Raw genomic sequence first — 13729 nt, 5'->3', positions numbered from 1 at the left:
TGCCCCCCCGAACAAAAATCCTGGCTACGCCCATTCCGCCCTTTATCCAAAGATCCCAGGGCTGTTCACAACAGAATTTTTTTTAAAAAATGAGAACACAAAGTACATAATAAAACGAAAACAAACCAATGAGCTGCCTCCCACAAACACATTTAAAAGGCCATGACATGTTAATCAGCCAAATACCTAGTTGATGGAGAAGTCGAGCTGAGTGTCATCTGCATATTGCTGACAACGTTCTCCCAAACTCCAAAGTGATGCTTTAATGAAATAAATGGGTGTTACTTTCCCCCCAGCTGTGTGTGTGCTTCCTTGGCCTTGAGGCTTTGGCAGCTGGGTCTCCCTGTAGGTTGTGGAGGTAAAGGTAGTCGTGGTGCTGGGAAAGCAAGACTGTCCTTCCGAATGCTAGGAATACCGCATTTTTCACTCCATAAGATGCACCTGACCATAAGACGCACCTAGAATCATAGAATAGAATCATCGAATCATAGAGTTGGAAGAGACCACAAGGGCCATGGAGTCCAACCCCCTGCCAAGCAGGAAACACCATCAGAGCACTCCTGACATATGGTTGTCAAGCCTCTGCTTAAAGACCTCCAAAGAAGGAGACTCCACCACACTCCTTGGCAGCAAATTCCACTGTCAAACAGCTCTTACTGTCAGGAAGTTCTTCCTAATGTTTAGGTGGAATCTTCTTTCTTGTAGTTTGGAACCATTGTTTATCGTTTAGTCGTGTCCGCCTCTCCGTGACCCCTTGGACCAGAGCACGCCAGGCACTCCTGTCTTCCACTGCCTCCCGCAGTTTGGTCAAACTCATGCTGGTAGCTTCCAGAACACTGTCCCAGCATCTCGTCCTCTGTTGTCCCGTTCTCCTTCCGCCCTCCATCTTTCCCAACATCAGGGTCTTTTCCAGGGAGTCTTCTCTTCTCATGAAGTCTTGGAGCCTCAGCTTCAGGATCTGTCCTTCCAGTGAGCACTCGGGGCTGATTTCCTTCAGAATGGAGAGGTTTGATCTTCTTGCAGTCCATGCAACTCTCCAGAGGCTGTGCCTGCAGCCGTGGGAAGCGGCAGCGGTGGGGGCAGTGGCAAAGTGGGAGGGGGTGGGAGGGACGGAGAGGGTGGGAAGGTGGGCAAGCAGCTGGGGTGGACATAGTGCCTATGGGCACCTAATTTTTCTTGGAAAAAACCACAGCTGCTCCCAGTGGGGTGACCTGGCTTTGATCAGGCGACAGTGATGAGTTTAAGTTGGGAGAAGCTGAGTGCTGCCCACCTCAACACTTTCCTCCCCTCACTCCGAAACAGGGCTAATTATGTCTACCTGCGCTCCTGGGTACTTAATCCTGACAACTATGACTTTGGCCATTTGGACTTTGACGGTGAGTGGCTCAGCCCTGCCTCGCCTTCTTGGGAGCCCGAGGGGGGCGCGCGAAGGCAGCTCTGTGTCCCTCCCACCACCAGCCCCTCAAAGCCCAGCGGGCTCCCTGCGCACTGAACGGGGAGCCCGACACTTGTCGCCTCCTCACTGTCAGTTGGCACCTGAGCGCAGTTTTGCCTCCCAGCCCTGCTCCCGGCCAACTTGAACCCTGTTAAACTATGGAACTCACTCCAGCAAGAGGCAGAGGTGGCCACCAAGCAAGACAGCTTGAACATGATAAAATCAGGGAGGAAAAGAAGGCTATCGACAGCAGGCAGCTGCAATGGCTGTTCTCCGCCTGTACTAATGGAGGCAGCCCTGCTTCTCAATACCACTTGCTATGAACCAAAGGAGGTGGGGAGAGTTGTTTTCATGCTCGGATCAGGGCCTTGCAGGTTTCCCTTTGGAGCAGCTGGTTGGCACCGTGGGAGCAAGAAGTTGGAGCAGAGAGGTTGATAGCTTGATCATAGCTGTCCACTTTGCCCTTTTCTTGCAAGGAATCCTATTCGGAGTAAGGGAATTTCCCTTAAAAAAGGGAAACGTTGACAGCTATGAGCTTGATCCAGCAGGCTCCCCTTATGTTCAACATCCTAGGAATCCCAGCTTCCCTCTAACAGGCATGCATGCATAATTTTATTTGTATGACACCTTTCCACAGTTCAAACTGTGTGAGCCAGTGTGGTGTAGTGGTTAAGAGCGGTAGACTTGTAATCTGGTGAACCGGGTTCGTGTCTCCGCTCCTCCACCTGCAGCTGCTGGGTGACCTTGGGCCAGTCACACTTCTCTGAAGTCTCTCAGCCCCACTCACCTCACAGAGTGTTTGTTGTGGGGAGGAAGGGAAAGGAGAATGTTAGCCGCTTTGAGACTCCTGAAGGGGAGTGGAAGGCGGGATATCAAATCCAGACTCTTCTTCTTCTTCAAACTATGCCCAAGGCAGCTTACAACATGGAAAAAACTACATGGCAGCAACATAGAAAAATTAGCCACAAACAATCAATGAAACATCCAAAAATGCACACCCAAACGGAACAATTCCCACAATTCTGCAGGGGAGAAGGAGCGGGAGCCCAAGACTAGTTAGGAGGCTGGAGAGGAGAACCCTAACTCTTGGTCTGATGTCTTGCCTATAGAGCCCGTGCAGCCGGAAAAACGCCAGGTTGATGATGACTCCTTCGATGATGACGCCTATGATAAATTCTTTCTGGAACAGTTGGGGCAGGCCTTTGCTAGCAACCAATCCCGCCCTCTGCTCCCGCTGCCAACCTTTGCCTCGCCTCTCCGCGCCTCGCCTCGCCGCAACGGCCCCAAATCTGTGAAGCTTTATTATATTTTCTTTTAAAAATAAAAGCAGCAAAACGCATAATGGAAGCCCAGTTTCGTGATTTGCTGGGAGTTTTGCGTATCTGAATTTGATATGTAAGAAAGGAAATCTCTCCAAACAGCATAGAAATGAGCTGAGAAATGATAGCTCTCCTAGAGAGCTGAGAGACCTTGCGCTGCCAAACCCAGTTCTGGAAAAGTGGGCCCTGCAGGGTTCAAGGTGCCTCATCTTGCCCACAGCCCAGATCACTGCAAAGCGGGGCAGAAGGGGAACTCACTCCTCCAGAGCCCCGAGGGGCCAAGGGCTCCGCCCTCCGCTCTGCTGGGCTTTGCTCAGTGAATCAGGGCCTTTGTCAAGAGTGATGATGACACAGAAGCCACAGACACCTCACTAATCCTTCTTGGCCCCAAAGGTGCTACTTAGGAGGAAAGGGATTCCGTCAGACGGTGGAGGAGCTGGAAGGGGGATTTCCCCAGAGCCACTCTGCAAGCAGGCGGAGGGATTAAGATGCTGTTGGTCCTGAGCTCAAGGGGGAGGGGGTCCCCAGTTGCATATTCCTGCATTGCAAGGGGGTGGGACTTGAGGACCCCCAGGGTCCCTTCCAACTCTACGTACACTTCTGCTCTTCTATGACCCTCTTTCACCTCCGTTATGCCGCTAGGCAGGAGCTCTGGGCCGTGAGGAAAGAAGGCAGCAGGAAAGGCAGCCCCCACAGGCCTTGGGACTTTGCCCAGGCCAGGCCACGGTGGCTGCGTCCTCCTTCAACGGGCGGAGGTTGTAGGGCTCGTGCCCCACAAGGGATGGAGGAGCAATGGAGGAACCTAGAGGGGCCTTTGAAACACCTCCCCCTTGCAGCTTCTCTCCCACATAAGCCCACTTCTGGTCTTTAGAGGGGGGGCAAGGTTGGGGGTCAAGGCATGGGGCGCTGTACAAACATATGCTTAAGAGAGGCATTGTCCTTGCCACATCTCCAACACTCAGCTCGGGGAAAGCCACAAAGCTGTAATAAACGAAAAATCTGCCCTTATTCCTTTCTGGGGGACACAAGAGCCCTTATAGAGTCCTTTGTAGGTTCTCCATCGGTCGGAGGAAAAACAGAGGCCAACCAGAGAATATTGAGAAGCAAAGCAGCTCGTAAGCCTGATCTTTATTGATCTGTTGCAACAGGGTGCCCCCTTCACACGCAGGAGAAGGAGGACCCAGAAGAAAGGTGTGTCCACCCTTATATAGACATTTTAAATTGCCCACCTTGGAGTCAGAGACCACCCCCAGAAACATCATACCTACATCACAGAAGGGGTGTAGCTCAAGACCACCACCCCAGATACATCATACCTACATCACAGAAAAGGTGGTCTACAACAGAAATCTGAGTGCATTGTTTACCTCCTGTCTGGCAGGTTACTTGTTAATGGTCACTTGATTGGATACCCTGGGGAGCCTGGCCAGTCTTTTGTAATAAGTACTTAGTTCCTGAGCCAGATCACAGGCTCGCCTTATTCATACACAGACATACCCTTAAGACAGGATTTGTGAAGGAAAAGGCAATGGGGAGGCTCCTCCATTTGACCTTGCAGAGAAAACACCTGGTCAGCCTGGGAGTCAAAATGGCTCCATGGCTGCTCTCCTGTGAAGCTTCAGACACGTGGCCTATATATCTATGTACGTGTTTGCTTGGCACATTTATGAACCTTTATTATATACATAAGACCTTAATTTATTTATTTCATAGCCAGGCAGACATTTCTCCAGATTACACAAGGACCTTTGTGAAGGGAAAGCTGGAGAGTCCTGTGCCGCCCTAAAGACGACAATAGTTATTATGGCAGGAATGGTTGCGGTCAAAAGCCAGATGCCTAGCCTCTGGAAACAGACAAAATAGTTGGGTGGGTAGAAAAAACCTCACTGGGTAAACTGGTGTCTCCCTGATGGGTCATGGAATCATGTACTGTTGCAAGGGGCCACAAGGATCATCTAGTCCAACCTCTTGCAATGCAGGAATCTTTTGCCCAACGTGGGGTTCAAACCCACAACCCTGAGATTGTGTCTCACGCTCTACTGGCTGAGCTATTCCAGGGATCTTGAAGTTACTGAAGTGCTTTTAGCAAACAAGTGGTGTCTTCAGTGCGGGTCCCTGCTGTCTGGGACAAAGGGTGCTGTTCAAAAGAGCCGGGCTGGGTGCCTCCCCCAGCCCTGAAGGCTGACCTTCCCGTTGACTCCAGCGAATGCCACACAACGTGCGTCATGCAAGGGAATGTGAGGTACATGGTTACAGCCCCAAGACCCTGGGTCCAAATGCTGTTGTTGCTGCTGAGCAATAGCTCCCAATGGCTTGTGGATGACCCACTCTTGGCCCGCGAGGCCCCCAGGGGAAAGAGCTGGCTGGTAGCAACTCTGGCGCAAGAGGAAGTTTGCTGCAAGCAGAGAGGTGGTTGGGATTCTGTCAGGTGAAGGAAACATTTGACACCAGAGGTGATTTTCCAAACAGTTCCTGGCAAGGGGAGTGGAACAGGGCTCCCTGGCGAACTCTCCTTCTCGGAAGGTTTCCAAGGACAGGTTGGATGGCCATCTGCCAGGGATGCTTTAGCTGCGATTCCTGCCCTTTAGGGGGTGGACTAGATGTCCCCTGGGGGTCTCCTCCAAATCCACACCTCTAAGATTCTATGAGTGCTGATGATCTAAAAAAAAGAGAGGCTGTGTGTGACCCAGGAACCAGTAGTCTTTTCCATGAATTTGTCTTTCAAAGCCATCTAGGGATGGTCCCTGTTCCCTGTAGCAGTGAGTTCCATAGTTTAACTCTGTGCTGCCTGAAGAAGTGAGCGAGGAAGGATGGAGCCTGCTCCTTGTGCCCTGCTGGGGGCTGATCTTCCCCCAGACAGACAGTGGCCATGGGGAGTGTTTGGGGTGGGGGTCAGGGAGAGAAGGCAAGGAGGACACCTTGCTGGCAGGACAGTAGCTGCCCCACCCTACCCAACCTCCAGAGAATCCGAGGGGGCCTCCTGCTCAAGCCTTTTTGAAGCAGGCAGGATTCCATCGTTCCACTTCAGAGAGAAATTATACTTTTTTTAGAAACACACACCTTTGAAAGCATGCTTTGACTTGCAATGTTTATTTTGAAGAGAGAGAAAATATCCATCTGGAACTTGCTCCATGTCGGAGCCCCACGTCAGCTTCCTACGAAATAGACGCACACAAACAAACAACATTTTGCTTACTGGTTCCTGGAAATTACCGTAAGTGTCACTGGGAAAAAACGATCTGGACCAGGAGCCAGCAGCAGTGACTGGCTGTGATCCACCCAGCTTCTGTCCCAGCCCAACCCGGGGAGGGAGGCTGCTGAGCTCAGCCCTGAGCACCATTCAGAGCTGCCTCCCAGCAGGAGCACCATGAAGTCCACCAGGTTCTCCTTCTTCTCTGTGATGGGTCCCGTCCTCATCCTCTGGGCTCAGCTGCCGTCGGTGCCCGCCCCATGTGAGTTTGGGTATTACTTGGAGAGGTGAAGAATTGGGGAGGTTTGGGAGTTGGGGAGCATGCTTGGTGAGCTGTGGTTCCTGCACCGCAGGGCGTTGGGCCAGGTGTCCCTTGGGGCTCCTTCTATGAGGGGCATGGCCTTAACTGGTGATAGCATGCCAGGATGGGGTGGAGCCCACCTGCCAGGGCTAAGCCTCGCCTGAATTTGAGGGATTCCACCTCCCTCCCCAGTCACAGCCCTTTGCCCAACACCCCCAAGAAGCCTGGACACGAAGGTGTCTCTCAGGATCCACAGCATCCTCACATGCTCAGAGAACCTCTCACACACCCTGTTGAGACGCACAGGCCCAGAAGTTTTGCTGGGACTCTGCAGGTTGGGTGGACAAGCCCTGAATTTGAAGATCTACCTGCCTGAAGGTTTCAGGTTGGTCAGTGATGGGCAGCAGCTGGTCAGTGAGCTGCCTCCTTTGGGCCAAACAAGCCAGAAGGCTTTTGATTTACACCCTAGAAATTCACTTCTGTGCATTGACCATACAAAACTCTGCGATGGGATTTGGGCAGGGTAGGGTTCAAATTCGGGAGCTTCAAAGGGGGACTTTGATTGTAGTCCTCAAATGAAAAAGCCCAACCCCAAATTCTGGTGAGAGTGGAGGAGAATCTGGCTCAGGAGAGAGATGAGGCAGATATATGGCTGACTAGACAGGCAATGGCAAAAGTTTATGATGTCCTTTCTCTCTTTAAATAAGGGTGGGGACAACAAAGGCTCTTTCGCCACCTTCACCCTCTAAGCTGCTGAAAGGAAGGGCTTGTCCACACTTCCGAAAGTCGTGCCTAGAAAGCTCAGCTCTTTAGCACTGAATCAAAACAAACGGCAACTCTTGAGAAACTCCATTGCCATTCATCCTGATTCAGTGCTAAACCACAGGTTTTCCTAGAGGAACAGTGGGGCAAGCAGAGGTGAGCCCCAAGAGAAGTTTGGGGGCTCATCTAGAAGTGGAGTTTTGTGTAGGAGGCCTGTAGGCAGACTGTGCATTTAACAAGAATCATAGAACTGTTGGACTGGACCCTCCAGGGTCCGTTAGTCCATCTCCCTGCATTGGAGAACTTACATTTAAAGCATCTAGAGCAGACGGCCATCCAACCTCTGCTTTGAAACCCTCGACAGCTCTTACCGCTAGAAAGTTCTTCCCTAAGGGTGCCACCCAGCTGTTGCTGTGCTTCTGGCTTCCGTCAGTGGACCTTGAGGCTCTAGCAAACACAAAGCAGCCTGAGTTTTTCCCATGCCAGATACAGCCCATCTCTGACCAGAGGAAGGTGGAGGTGCTGGAGATGATGGTAGGACCTCCTGGCAAGATCCGAAGGGTGTCAGCGTCCTGGAAGAGAGAAGCCGACTCCAGCAGCCTCTGACTTCCAAAGCAGCCTGTGCCTGAGTGTCTGCAAGTTGGGTCTTGTGGGGGAAAGGGAAGGTTCAGGAAGCCAAGCAATGAATCACACGGCCTTTGAGACTCTAAAGGGAGAGGGCTTGGGTTAGGGGGTGGTTAGGTGTTGAAATCCTATGCGTCTCCCAAGGTTCAGATGTAACAGATGATGTCAGCCTCCTTGGAGCAAAAGACAAATGACTCACGGATGCCCGGAGCCTGCCCTTTCGGAAGGGTGATGATGCCTAGAAAAACTTCTGGCGGGCAGGGAGACTTCCATACTGGGGCAACACATTCTGGAAGAGTGTTGTGTATCCGCCACCTGAATCAGCTCTGGGTGGCGGGAGGTGTCTACTTTTGCATTCTTACAACTGGTTCTCCTGCATTCCCTGGGCTCTGTGGAGTGTGTGGAAAATCCTTGCTTGTCTAATGGTGCCATGAGGCTGCCCTCCAGGTTGGCACAAAGACGTCAAGTTTCCTATTGTTCTCACCTGTGGCCCCTCCCATTTTCCCATGCCTCTGGGGCCAAAAAAAATGAGCTCTTCTCTCTCTCTCTCTCTCTCTCTCTCTCTCTCTCTCTCTCTCTCTCTCTCTCTCTCTCTCATTAGTCAGACAGCCTGATCATGCAATGCCCCACCTTCAAGCCTTCTCCTGCTTTCCTGCCCTGTCCCAGACCTAGTCCCAACTCCTCTCTCTTCCCTTCAGAGCCCTCCTCCCTCTCTGGGTCCCTCTGTTCTTCTCTCCTGAGAGATCCAGTCAGGGGGGTAGGAAGGGGGGCGGTGGGAGTGGACCGCCCTGGATGCCCTCGCCTGAGGGGATGACATTCAGCACGCCATCCGTCCATGACTCCCAAGCCTACCCCAACCTGTCAGGGTAAGGGGCAGAGCTGTGCCGTTTTGCCAGTGGCATTCCCCGCTTCCCCCTTTGTTTTGACCGCTTGGAGGGGCTTGGGGGTTGTGGGCGGGTGGCGCTGAATGTCCTCCACAGGCAGCTCGCTCCGGCCCTGGCTGCAGGGTGTGAGCGCTGCTTGGGCACCCAGTTGGCTATCCCGCGCCTGGGAGGGCACCCTCCGTGCCACACACCCCTCGGGAGCACGCACGCCCTGGGCAGCGTGGGCATATGCTCTGCCGCTGTTGCCAGTCACCTCCAGTTCCTCCATCATTGGATTCCTGAAGGTCTCTCCCTGGAGATATGGCAGTGAAGAGCAATGGACTTTGAGTGTCTCTTAGCAACAGAGGAAGCGGAAACAGAGGAGTCAGCCACGGGTCCATCTAGCCCCATATTGTCTACACTGACTGGCAGTGGCAGTCCATGTTTTCAGGCAAGGGAATGATTCCTAGCCCTACCCAGAGATGCCATTGGAGGCTGGACCAGGGTTTTCTTCGCCCTAGCTACATTTCTTGTCTTCCTTGTAAGCTGCTTGGAGGCTGTGCTGCAGTCAAGCACTGTACGAATTCTGTTGACTCAAGAGAGATCAATAATACAGTTTCAGACGTGTGCAGCACCTTTCCAAAGGACTCTGACCGGTGTGGCGACCCCAAACCGCGCTTCTTCTACAACTCCACCTCCAAGGCCTGCGAGCCCTTCACCTACAGAGGCTGCTCGTGGTTCCGCAACCGCTTTTACACCATCGAAGAATGCCAGCGCCACTGCGGAGGGACTGGTGAGTGGGGGTGAGAGGGGGGTGGGCCCAGATGTGGGGAAGGACCCCGACCCTCTTGACTGACAGAAACCCACCCACCCAGGCATCTTGAAGCACAGGGAGCCCTTGGGACCTGGGTGGGGGGAGCGGGTGTCCCGAACTTCTTCACCTGCTCTGCCCCTGTGCCATGTAGAGGTGGTCAGGCATAGATGTGGCTCAAAGGGTTGCTCCACTCATCCCAGCATCCCAGAGTCGAGGGGCAGGCCTGACTGGGACCCATCACTCAGCATCCTCCTAGAAGGCCTTCCTTACGGAGAGGGGTGGAAAAGAGGCGAGGGAACACACTAGGTGTGTGTGAAACTCTGCAGGGTGTGAGAAAGTGGGCAGAGATTGTTTTCTTCTCCTTCTCCAGAACTTCATGGAGTCATTGTGAGAGATTCAGGGCAGACAAAAGGAAGGGTTTTTTTGCACACAGCAAATAGCTGAAATGTAGAATTTGTTCCTGCAAAAGGAATTGACAGTCACCAACTTGGAGGGCTTTAAGAACCGAGCAAATTCATGGGGAGGATGACGCTACTAGCCACAAGGTCCATGCACGACCTCCCCTGTTGAGTCAGTCTTGCTCTGATGTCCTTCATGCAATCTTCTCCATTGGGGCATGTGGTTGGCCTCTGTAAGAACAGGAGGCTGGACTAGATGGGCCCAGCAACCAGGATCCCTGAGAAATCTTAAGAGGGCTTTTCTCCATCATTGATGAAACCTCCCTCCCACCTCCTTGCACCCACCATTCTGCCCCTTTTGGGAACGCTCCTTGAAGTTGAAGACTCATAATCAGGGGCTGCAGAACAGCAGCCTAAGGTCCCCTCCACATCACCCCCAACGACAACCCTGGTTTCGCTCTCTGTGTTGCAGAAAAGCCTGGCTCCTGCCTCCCCAGTCCTCGAAACATCACCCTGGAGTGCTTGGCCAGCTGCCTTCATGACGGAAACTGCCCGGGGGATCAGAAGTGCTGCTCCTATGGGTGCGCCTTGCGCTGCTCTGAGCCCGTCAAAGGTGAGACCCAGAGGTTGCTGGGGGAGGTGGGGGGCTACTGGTACCCTTCAGAGAAGTGGCCTCTGTCAGGGATGATTCAGCTGTCACTCATGGGCTCTCAATAATGCTGTGAGAGCAGAGTGGTGCTTCTGCGGCTGGAGCAAGCACTAGAAGGTCTGCTTTCCATGGAGTGTGAGACTAATTCTCCGGGCTGTGGGTTCAAGCCCCACATGGGGCAAAAGATTCCTGCATTGCAGGGGGTTGGACTAGATGACCCTCGTTTCCCAGTCTAAACAGACTCAGTTCCCTCAATCTGCCCTGAATCTTCCGCCAGTTTGGCTGGATGACCCCATCAGGTTCTAGGATTATGAGAGATGGAGAAACCTACCTGCTTTCTCCCCACATTCTGTCGTGTCACCTCTCACTGACTTCCCCCACCCCAAAACTAAACAGCCCCTAACGTTTCATTTTTTTATGATTTTCAATTTTATACATTTCAATAATTTCACAATCATTTTAACATTTTGAAACTTCCTTCCCCCTCATTCCACAGTTCCTTAAATTTATTTTTTATATTTTCTGCATATTCCAAATTAACTTAACTTATTCATTTATTCATCTACAACAACAACAACAACAACAACAACAACAACAACAACAACAACAACAATAATAATAATTTTTTATTATTTCTACCCTGCCTATCTGGGTGGTTTTCCTCAGCCACTCTCGGCAGCTTCCAACAGAAGGTTAAAAATACAATAAAACATCAGTCATTAAAAACTTCCCTAAACTCTTATAAAACTGCAGGTTATTACAGTAATCTTGCCAATGTTCTTATCTGTTTACAGTTGATTTGTAAATATTCAATATACCGTTTCCATTCTTTTATTTTAAAAAAGTTTGTTATCTTGATTTCTTATTTTTCCAGCAAGTTTCGCCATTTCTGCATATTCCATAAGTTTTTGTATCCATTCTTCTTTCGCTGGGACTTCTTCTCCTTCCCATTTTTGGGCAAGTAACATTCTTGCTGCTGTGGTCGCATATGTGAATAAATTTCTATACAATCTGGTTAGTCCTGTCGCTATAATTCCCACAAGGAATTATAGCCCCAGATGTTTCGACCTTTCTTCACAGGGGAGTTGCTCCACCCCTGTCCTCCTTCCGAATCTTCACCAAGAGCGTAGTTAATGTCTGGGACTCTCTCACTCTTCCTTCCTCTCCCTTTGCCATCCCAGATATTTGCAAGCTGCCTCCGGATTACGGTCCCTGCCATGGCAAGTTCCGGAGCTGGTATTACGACGAGCGTGACCAAAACTGCAAGAGGTTCATCTACAGCGGCTGCCTCGGCAACGAGAACAAATTCAAGAAGCGAAGGGATTGCCTGGCCAGGTGCAAGCCAGCAGGTGAGCAGGCTGGAGACCCAGCAGGGAAGGGGGCTATCGATGGCTACTAGCCAGGGTGACTAGGCTTGACTAGGTTAAAAGAGGGGAAATGGCCAGCGGAAATACGAGACCAAAATGAAGAAAAGTGTACGGAAGAATGGAAGTACTTTTCGGCCTCTTTTAAAAAGGATTATAGCAAATGAAATTGCAAGCAGGGTCTTGCAGCGTAAGCAATGGAAGGCTAGCAAGAATGAACTAAATGAAGAAATGCGTAAGTTTTGCATTTCAGGAAGAAACATCATAAATGCAAGTATGGGAAGTCAAATCACCAAGAAATGTGGATAAATTGATTTAGCACAAGGTTTATAAAACCAATTAAAAAATAAATATAAAAATGAGCAGAAACTGCAAGCAGGAAGCTTTTAGTTAACATTGCAAAGGATCTTTGTACGGATGCAGGACTGATTCTGAGTAAATGTTGCAGAAGGTTCTTGGCAGTGACTGGAAGGGAACTGCTGGATCCTCTGATCCACTTCCAGTTGACTGCAGAGAAGCCATTTCTCAAAGGCAGAAAAGTGTAGAAGCCGCCTTAGCTGGAAAGGAGCCCCTGCCGGTGGCCCAGTGTTCTGACAATGCTTTCCTCTTTTTCCAGGGTCTTCCTAAGTCTTCCTCGCTCACCCACTGCTTGGCCCAAGGCCCTCGACCTGGCCAGCCTGCGATGGCCTCGTGCCAGAACAGACAGCCCCTCCGCGCGCATTGCACAGACAATCCGGGTGTATGAATGAATCAATGTTTCTGTGAAGTGATGACAAATGTCTCCGCTGCTGCGAGAAACTTCCTGGTGGTTGACGTGTGCTTCGCCCAAGGGGGTGTGGCATTGCTCCCGGTGGGGTGCAAAGGACTGTCTGCATTCTCCAAGAGCTTGCACCCTTCTTCGTATGCATGTCCATGCTGGCATGTGGCAGATGAAACCAGGCAGCCAATGGCGCTTGCAGAAACTCTGTTATGAACTCTCAGAGGAGGAGGAGTGTTAGGATATTTCCGTTCCACCTTAAAAGGGAGCAGGATGTTTGTGTCACAGCCTGCGTATTTCCTGTCTCACAGGATGTTTCTGTTGTGTCTTTGCTTTCGTTTCTTTCTTTTTGCCTAAGCATACCGATGCAGGCGGTCATGGTTTCTTTGTTCTGACCAACGCTGAATAAACTGTAAATATGCTCTCCTGCTGTGCATCTTTCGCTGTGTGAATTCTGCTGATAGAGTGTGCACCAGCCTAAGAATGTGGCAATATATTTTCTGAGGCTTCGTGCCGCTAATTGCTGATATTGCCTGTCTACGGGAGGTCGATGGATCGTCCGGCAGCCGGCTTGAGGGCTATGATGGACTTTGTCTCCCTGGCAGTATCCCAACAAGGAGGAGGAGGAAGAGGAAAGAGAGGTCTGGCTTCCTTGCTGCCACCTCACTTGAGTGCTTCCTGGGTGCTTCTCCCCACCTGCCACCACTAGCCTGTTCTTCCACAAAAGAACACTCAACTGGAGGGCACATAGAATCATAGAACGGCAGAGTTGGAAGGAACCCAGGAGTCATCTATCCCAACGCCATGAAATGTAGGAATCTCAGCTCAAGCAGCCCTGAGAGATGGCCACCCAACCTCTGCTTAAAATCCTCCAGTGAAGGAGTCCACCACCTTCCAAGGGAGTCCATTTCACTTTCCAGCAGCTCTTACCATCAGAAAGTTCTTCCTAAGGTTCAGGCGGAATCTCCTTTCTTGTAACTTGGATCCATCGGTTCAGGTCCTATCTTCCGGAGAAAAAGGAAATGAACCTGGTCCCTCTTCCATGGGACAGCCCTTCAGATATTGGAAGAAGGCTCTCATCTCACCTCGCCATCTTCTCTTCTCCAGGCTAAGCATCCCCAACTCCCTCAACCGTTTCTCACAAGACTTTGCTTCCCCTCCCTTGACCCTCTTGGTCACCCTCCTCTGTGCACCTTCCACCTTGTTGGGGTCTTTCTGGAGCTTTTTTGCAAATGCGAATGAAGAGCAACTGC

At 51.2% G+C, this 13729-nt stretch overlaps 1 protein-coding gene across 1 annotated transcript; it reads left to right on the top strand.

Moving 5' to 3' along the window:
• The first annotated feature begins 6098 nt into the window (after nt 1–6098).
• Nucleotides 6099–12699, top strand: LOC128416721 (fused toxin protein-like). Its single transcript, XM_053394778.1, has 5 exons — nt 6099–6206; nt 9111–9287; nt 10179–10319; nt 11537–11704; nt 12336–12699. Exons 1-5 carry the CDS (start codon nt 6122–6124, stop codon nt 12344–12346), a joined length of 582 nt encoding a protein of 193 aa, XP_053250753.1. The 5' UTR covers nt 6099–6121; the 3' UTR covers nt 12347–12699.
• The last annotated feature ends 1030 nt before the right edge of the window (nt 12700–13729 follow it).

The sequence above is a fragment of the Podarcis raffonei genome, chromosome 6 (assembly GCF_027172205.1).
Source record: "Podarcis raffonei isolate rPodRaf1 chromosome 6, rPodRaf1.pri, whole genome shotgun sequence".
NCBI classification, from domain to species: Eukaryota; Metazoa; Chordata; class Lepidosauria; order Squamata; family Lacertidae; genus Podarcis; species Podarcis raffonei.
Note: the sequence above shows the minus strand (reverse complement) of the source record. Positions and strands in the feature narration are given on the sequence as shown.

Excerpts from the sequence above, each read along its gene's own strand:
- LOC128416721 (XM_053394778.1), top strand. The coding sequence starts at position 6,122 with ATGAAGTCCACCAGGTTCTCCTTCTTCTCTGTGATGGGTCCCGTCCTC. Across the intron at positions 6,207-9,110 it reads GCCGTCGGTGCCCGCCCCAT|TTTCAGACGTGTGCAGCACC; the intron begins GTGAGTTTGGGT and ends TCAATAATACAG. Across the intron at positions 10,320-11,536 it reads CTGCTCTGAGCCCGTCAAAG|ATATTTGCAAGCTGCCTCCG; the intron begins GTGAGACCCAGA and ends TTGCCATCCCAG.